The sequence below is a fragment of the Saccostrea cucullata genome, unplaced genomic scaffold, assembly GCF_032062105.1.
Source record: "Saccostrea cucullata isolate Sc308-1 unplaced genomic scaffold, CSIRO_AGI_Scuc_v1 ctg1342, whole genome shotgun sequence".
In the NCBI taxonomy this organism is placed as follows: domain Eukaryota; kingdom Metazoa; phylum Mollusca; class Bivalvia; order Ostreida; family Ostreidae; genus Saccostrea; species Saccostrea cuccullata.
Window position 1 is genome coordinate 101,768 of NW_026931225.1, and position 8,267 is coordinate 110,034.

The 8,267-nt window shown below is 34.2% G+C and overlaps 1 protein-coding gene across 1 annotated transcript; it reads right to left on the reverse strand.

The window, feature by feature from the left end:
• Positions 1 to 920: 920 nt before the first annotated feature.
• LOC134231873 (uncharacterized) lies at positions 921 to 7,917 on the reverse strand. The gene is made up of 3 exons (XM_062713839.1): positions 7,802 to 7,917; positions 2,882 to 3,040; positions 921 to 1,156 (listed from the first exon to the last, which is right to left on the reverse strand). The coding sequence occupies exons 1-3, from the start codon at positions 7,914 to 7,916 to the stop codon at positions 933 to 935; spliced, it is 498 nt and encodes a 165-aa protein (XP_062569823.1). The 5' UTR covers position 7,917; the 3' UTR covers positions 921 to 932.
• Positions 7,918 to 8,267: the final 350 nt, after the last annotated feature.

Sequence of the window (8,267 nt, forward strand, 5' to 3'; positions counted from 1 at the left end):
GCCAAATGTCGACAGTAAAATGGGGTCAGAATGTCCATTACGTGACGTAATCATATTAACATTATACTGCATGGTATTCACTTTTGCTTACGTGATGTAAAAGTAAAAACGTACATCATACTATCACCGTGTGAAATGCACCCCAAGGACATAACACCTCCTCCCCTGTCATGCCGCGTTGAGTGATTTTTAATCTGAACAATTAAAGTGACATTGAGTTTATTTGATTAATCCGTTAATTGATATCTATTTGTATTCTTCACTCTTTCATTAATTCTATTGTTAAAATATCACTTTGTATCTTAATATTCATTGTCATGTTAGAATACTGGCAGTTGGAGAGTGACAGCCAAGCCGCTCGGACCACCGACTCCCGACCTTGTAGATTTTGTTAAGTTTTAGGAGTTTTAATAAATTTGTAAAACGATACCGACTTAAGCAATTTCTCTTGGTCACAATACCCTTACTGTATATCAAAACATTTAGGTGACGTGAATGGTATGCTGGGTTTAAGCTACTGTTGACTTCCTGGTATCATAATTTTTGCGTCCCATAGAGGGTCATGTCAGAGGTCAAATTCGGAACAACTCTAGACTTATCGCTTCAACAAATACACAATGATTTTGCAGGGTATGATTTGATTGGTTGGTTGAATTTGATCTCTGACGTGTCGCTCTATGGAATGTTGTTAGATGTTAGTGTAGTGAGTATGCGAGCGGATCTAACATCTACTTTTAATAAGATTTATCATATTGTATACCATGTTGAATTAAGTCTGAGTCTTTTCCCTCTCTGCATTACTTCTCTTTCTTTCCAATTTTCAAATTCAAGTTTCACCAGTAAATTCAAAAGACAAACAAATAAGGTAACTATTTTAAAAATAAAGGTTTTATTTGAAAAACAGATGTGGATAAATTTTTTTTCCTAATGTTTCACCACATGATCCATTTATCAAACAAAAGCACGTCATTAAAATTAATATCTTTATTTGTTATTGGCACTTTGAGTATCACGCAGTCGCAGTTGACGTAATTGTCACTCGGCGGAAGTGTGAACATCTCGCGAGATTTCCTTCTCTTGGTGTTGTAACACTCAACAGATAACACATCACAGTCCCGCTGGAAGCTCTTGCCACCAATCATATAAATATTATGACCTGAAACAAATATTATACACTTTGTCATTTAGGTAGATCACATAATAGCGCTAGATGTTGCTAAGAAGTTGCAAATAATCCACAACAGAAAGACTTTTGTGCGTAAAAACTTAGGCATTGGCATACTTTATGTCTAATATTAAATGTACAGACACATCAATTAAAAGGTACTTTCGATTATATCAAAATTTGAGATTTGAATAACCTATAATAAATTACTCAAATTCATTTTTGATATGGGTAAATGAAATGCATTTTCTTCAATGTACAATTCGTAGTGATTTCATAATAATGATTAAAAAACAAGCCTGAAAGTACCCTATTAGGTTTCCATACTTTGAAATCTTTCTTTAGTCTGGTTTGCTTTTGGGTTTTCCAGCAATAAAATTGTTGCTTTTAGACAGATTTTTAAATTAATACTATATACCATTTAAGACGGCAATACCAAGAACTGCCTTTGAAGAAACACGATTAGTGTTTGTTGAAATTACTTACTTATCGTTCAGTAAAAGAGGGTGTTGCAGAAACTCGCGATTATTCCCTATACACTGTATATCGAGAAGGACATTTAAATACCCTCGTTATGTCTAAATATAGATACGGCTACGTAGAGGACTATGTTTACGGCGGGTAATTCCTGCTTGATACAGCAAAACACTTTCGTCTTTTTGCACGAAAGAGGTTGGAACAACAAAAAGCACAATGGCTAAAGCAGCATTTTGAAATATATACTGTAGACATCATGCGAAAATATTTTTTCATGAAATAAAACTGCGTCCCATAATCACAGTTGGTTTTACGTCCAAGACATTTTATTTGTTTCATATAAATCTTGGCTACTAGCTAAGAGACCAAAATTGCAATAACTGCAGTTTATAAAAAAAAAAAAATAAAAAAATATATTATTTAAACAATACAGTAACTTTACTGTAAGCATTAGTTTTAAGTCAAAGCATATCAAGGAAAACAATTTAATCCTGCATTTTTAATATCTAGATTAGTTATTACTCAATTAACTTCTTGACATGCACCTCCCACCTCTCTTTCAAAATAAATGTAATTTCATTGCACTACCATTACATATGGAAAAAAAAGATCCGTACCAGGATTCGAACCCATTCTCTGGTAAAAGTACTAGTTGGAGGACCACCAGCATATCCACTGGACCATTTCGGACACGATGGTTTTACAGTGTTATTTAAAGTTCACATTTTGCATTTCGTTTGGAGAATAATTTTTATTAAATTTTTGCGTTTTTCAAAAATATGCCTCTTTGAAACAAAAATCGCAGATGGCAGTTTTGAAGAAAATTCCCGCCTCTTTGTGTATATATGAAAATTATTTTGTTTCAAGGAGGCACTTTTTCAGAACAATGAGGATTCCCTATCTAAAAAACGGAAAATTTGATATATTTTGCCATAAGACTAATTTTCACATCATTTACTGGCAAAATGGAAGTCAATACACACCTTCCAAATATTGTTTCTCGTTGTGCTTTATACATTGTTGCATTTGAAAAAAATTAATATGAGTTTCTGCAACATAAAAATTCTTCTTTTAATCTGCTACACATTTAGGGAAAATAACAAAAGAACTGCAACACCCTCTTTAATTATGAATCAGCGATAATTGCATGTACATGCTAAATCAACGATTAATAATAAGGAAATGTTATTTTCCCTCTACTGCTTATTACACTTGCGTAATAGGCATTACAAAGATTACCCAGCAAAACTGCTCCACCATGAGCTCTTGGTTGATTCATATTTGGATGATTCACATCCCAGCATGCATCTCGCCGGAAGTCGCCCCGACATTTTGTATTGTAGCTGGATATAGCTGCTTCATCTTTCTCTGAAAATGTCTCCTGATCAAAGCCTCTACCTTCAAAGAAAGTTAATAAGTTACATTAATTTCAAATTTGATTTGAAGGCTAAGGGATAGCCTCCACCTATTTTAGCTCTACAGGTTGAACAGATCAGAAGAGTTTATGCGATAGTAAGTTGTCTGTCTGTCTGACTACAATGTACCGGGTAGGTGTCTGTCTGTCAACAATTTTTGAAAACGCTACTCCTCCTGCAGTTTTGGTCTGATTTCAACGGATATAACTTGGCACACAAGTAGACTACACTATGATACTTAATTCTTATAATTTTTTTATTTCGATGAACGATGTTGCCTTGGTTACTAAAATTAGAAATTTAGAAATTCTTTTTAAATGCTACTGCTTTTACAGTTTTAGTCGGATTTCAATATAATTTTGCAAAAAAGCAGACTACACTAAGAAGCATAATTTCATTGCATCGGTTTTTGATTTAATTTCTTGAACGGTGTTGGTTACTAAAAAATCCCATGAAACGCTACTGATTACTTTTTGAACATTTTTAATCTGATTGCACTAAATCTTGCCACAAAGAAACTAAACCAATGACTTATTACAGTCCATAGTTACTTGTATTTTGTGTAGTATATGATGTTTACCATTTAACTAACCGTTCACTTTTAAAACTAGAGGTACTGTGAGCAATGAACTCACTACTTAGTATATGATACCCCCGCATGTTTTGCTGTGGCCGGGAAACCCCAAAATATGTGTCGGATCAAAAAGTAAAATAGGTGGACAATGGCAATATATAATAAAGATTCTGTGAAAGTTTCATTAAATTTCACTCTGTGGTATAAGAGGAGTTGCGGATAAGAGATGGGTACCCCAAAGCGTAACAGACAGACGGACGGACGGACATACCGATTACTATATATATACCCTCTCACTTTTCAAGCGGGGGGTTTAATAACTCAGCACATATTTACATTTTCTAGTTTTCTGGTATTGAAAGACGTGGAACTACTGCCTATTTAGAGGGTGATTCAACCAAGACATAAACAATTTACTGATACATGCATATGTTGCATGCTCATTCAATTAGCACCATGCACTACTTTTCGTACAGAAGTTTACATTAAAAACAATAATTTCATAAGTCTTATTAGGTAACTCCTACAGTTAAATTTGTGTTTATTTCAGTGTGACCTTTATAAAAGTAAATCTTCATGTTTATTTCATCCACACCTCACCTACATGTATACGTTTCATTGGATAGGGCTTTGCTAAACGCGGAAGGGAAAACAGAACAGAAGGAGGAACGGAAAATTTTTGTCAAACAAATAACCTAGATTCGAAATAAATTAGATATATAATCAATATTCTTGATATGAATGTCATTTCTAATAAAAAATATTATCGTAAACTACGACATTTTCATGAATCATGCATATCCTTTAAGAACTGGCAAGTGCATATGCAATGGTTATTAAAAAAAATACATATTACTAACTAGGGCTAATTGTAACGGGAACCGTTACAGATGTTCCCCAAACGCTCCCCAACTCCCTTTTGGTGCCTTATTCCCTGTAAGCTTCATTAAATAAGACGAACTCTATGCCTTTTAGACTATAACAATGTTTTCCCAGAAGTATATTCAGTATATTCAAATTTATGCATTGCACGCATGCGCATTTGAATGCATGTGCGTAATGACCATATCATCTTGTCTACACTATTTATATACTAGAAATTACAGCGTTTTATCCAAAAGTATTAAAAAATACGTTTTAATCTAGTGTATTTGTAATTTTACTCATTTCACGTGCACGCACGTGCATGCATGTGCATGTCGACTGTATCTTCTTGTAGGAGTCTGTTATGTTTGTCTATGTTCTAAATCCCATCCTATTTGGTTGAAAAACGAGGAAGTTATAGCCATTTTAAGTTTAAGCCAATCAGATTGCAGCGCACGTGTATGCGCATGTTTTCAGGACAACTGTTATATTTCATATTGTAGGACATTCTAATGCATGATTATGTTTAAAATTTTAAAGCATTTCGTCAAAAATTAAAAAAAGATATTGCGATTTTTGTTTCAGCGAATCAGAGCAAAGCACACGTGCATGCACGTGCATGCATGTGCATGACGATCATACCTCCTTGTGGGAGTCCATTATGTTTGTCTATGTTCTAAATCCCATACTGTTTCGTTGAAAAACAAGGGAGTTATAGCCATTTAAAGTTTAAGCCAATCAGATTGCAGCGCACGTGCATGCGCGTGTTTACATGACAATTGTTATATATCATACTGTAGTACATCCTAAAGTATGCCTATATTTTAAATTTCATAGCATTTCGTCAAAAAACAGAAAAGATATTGAGATTTTTGTTGCAGCCAATCAAAGCGAAGCGCACGTGCATGCGCGTGAGTTCGTGCTAATTTGACAGTGTCACATTATCTACACTATTAATCTATCCTTATTAAATGAGTTTTAAAATATTTCATCAAAAAATGTTAAAGTTATGGCTATATAAAGTATATCCGTCATTTCACTCATTTCACGCGCCCGCACGTGCATGCGTATGCGCGCAAAATAACCTTCGTGTTGCACACCTACACTGCACACCTATTAACCCTAAAAAGGTTTTAGCTCAGTTGGGTGAACAGTTTCTGAGAACACTCGCGGACAAAAAAGTACCGGAGAACAAAGAAGAAAAAAAAGAATAATAATAATAATAATAATAATAATAACTAGAGCCGAGCTCGTTGCAAAGCAACGAGTAGGTCTCCCGTCCTGTTTGACCGGAAGTAACTTTCATTCTAAAAAAAAAATAGAGTAATGAAGTCCCAAAATGGTTTAATCCTCCAAATCTATGTTAAGTATTGCAAAATTAAGCCATTTTCGGCAACTTCCGGTTTGACCGGAAGTGACGACGACGGACGGAAAATTAAGATTTAAGCTTCCAGTGACATATGATATCCAAAAACTTGTCAAGAACAGCAAAAATATGCAAAGATTGACTACTTCCGGTTTGACCGAAAGTGACGTCGCCGGACGTATTTTGACGACGCCATTAGATAAAGCTTGATATTTTGAACAACTTTGCTTCTTTGACGTATTACAAATTCTCAATACTTTTTGAGATATAAAGGAAAATCTTTTGGCCCCTTTTGGCCATCTAAATAGGGGGCCAGTCCATTATTGTTGATATCTTTTGAAAGATCGTGACATTCTTCACAACTTTTGTTCTATATGTCTTTAAAAAATATTAACGTGTAAAAAGATATTGCCAAAAATGTGTGAAAAATTTCTAAATTCACGATAGGTCTTTTTTCGAGCCATAGCAAGCGCTGACGTGCTGCACTTCCGGAGAATAAGAAAGGTGTATGTCACATCACCATATATTGCTCTATCATCGCTGAAAATCTTACATTTCTATCTAAAAGCACTTTTGAGAAAAATGCTGGACAATGTGACCCTCTGAAAATCACTAAATCGCAGAAATCTCAAAACCGGAAGTGACGTCATAAAAATAAAAAATTATATATCAGGTTTGATTGATGTTCCATCAGTCCTGAAAGTTTCATGAAAATCGATCGAGCCGTTTCCGAGAAATCGCGTGCACAAAATCGGTAAGAAAAAAAACAATAATAAAAATAGTGGAAAAGAAGCCTAAGAATAACAAGAAGGTCTTCCGCTGAAGACGGAAGACCTTAATAAGAAACCGAGTAAAAACAGTATGTTCCCAAACTCCGTTTGGGGAACATAACTAGACTCAAATCCTGGGTATCCATCTGAACGTTTCGTACAATTTTTTTTTTGAAAAAAGAAAGCTCGTTAATAAAAATATTGGCAGAAGGGAAAACGACTACTAGTATGTACACACATATATCTGTAAACTAAGACAAAAATAACTAGTTTTGACATTCAGATTATGCAAGCAGTGGCATAATCTTGAAAAGGGGGGACGGCGGGGTAATTGAGAACAAATTTGCTTTGATAAAAGTTATTTCAAGGGGATGGAGGTTAAATATTTTCCGTTTTTAACAATTGAGTTCTACAGTGTAAGTTTTGAGCTTTACCCCCCCCCCCTCCCCTAAAAAAAAAAGAGTTATCTCTCTTTTGATAAATAATTCAAAATTTATTTAGCTATGAGAAGTTAATTTTAAATTTTGTATGCAGGGCCTGAACATTGACATCGTTTGTCCTGTGATTTTTTTTTCTTTTTTTTTAGAGAAATCACTGTTTACATATAAAGTAGTTAATTAAATCCTATGCCAGCGCATTAACACAGTCGAGAAGGGAGGATAATTTGCCAAAAAAAAAAAAAATACGAAGCCCATTTTTGTATGACAGACAATAAGAAACCTGGGATAATTTGCAAAAATGACGAAACCTGAAGCTTACAACTATCGTTATGAAACCCCTAGCATACCCAATACAATTATGCTTATTATCCAAGGTACCTGATTCCACCTCTAATGTTTGGAAGTCCGAGATTGCTCTACTACAAATGTGTATTGTTAAGACTTTTAACGTTGATTAAACAGTTTGTTATCTCCATACATTTCATTTATACTTGAAATAAAAATGTAGATAACCAAAAATTTTAATTGATTCAAATAATGTCATTCACTCAAGGATGGGCATAATTTGGATCGATTCTTAACTCAAAATTGTAATTAAACGCCTCCCAAAACATTGAAGTCGCAGTTTGATGACCACCTTTGAGTCTTTCCTTATAGAATTACCATCAGATTACTTTTTCCTTTTTGACCATTGATTGTTTACTTTATTAAAATAATATTATTATTTTACCTCCCATAATGTAGATTTTCTTCCCTACTGGTACCATACTGTGTTTTTCTCTTTCGTGAGGTAAAATAACACCAATTATCGGCTCTGTCCATTCGTTCATAATTGGGTCGTACATCCTGCAAGTTAAAAAAGTGGTTCTTCTTGTTATTATTCAACTACGAGGGGTGATCAAAAAGTTCGCAAACTATCTCTATATCTATATCTATAAAACCACAATTCAGATTAGAATGAAATTCGGTACACACATAGCCATACACAAGGTCTATAAATAGCATATGCTGAATAAAGTTTCTCTCCTTGTTTGTGACGTCACAATGTGAAAATGACGTCACTATTTAGGTCACTTGTGACGAAAAATGGCTGTATCAGTCGAACTCGTTCAACAAACGAGTGTACAATTTATTGTAATATCTTAGAAATCCCTCTACAGTATCATATAATAATTTGTACACAGTTTATTGAGATA

Excerpts from the sequence above, each read along its gene's own strand:
- LOC134231873 (XM_062713839.1), bottom strand. The coding sequence starts at position 7,916 with ATGTACGACCCAATTATGAACGAATGGACAGAGCCGATAATTGGTGTT. Across the intron at positions 3,041-7,801 it reads GAAAATCTACATTATGGGAG|GTAGAGGCTTTGATCAGGAG; the intron begins GTAAAATAATAA and ends CTTTCTTTGAAG. Across the intron at positions 1,157-2,881 it reads TGGTGGAGCAGTTTTGCTGG|GTCATAATATTTATATGATT; the intron begins GTAATCTTTGTA and ends TATTTGTTTCAG.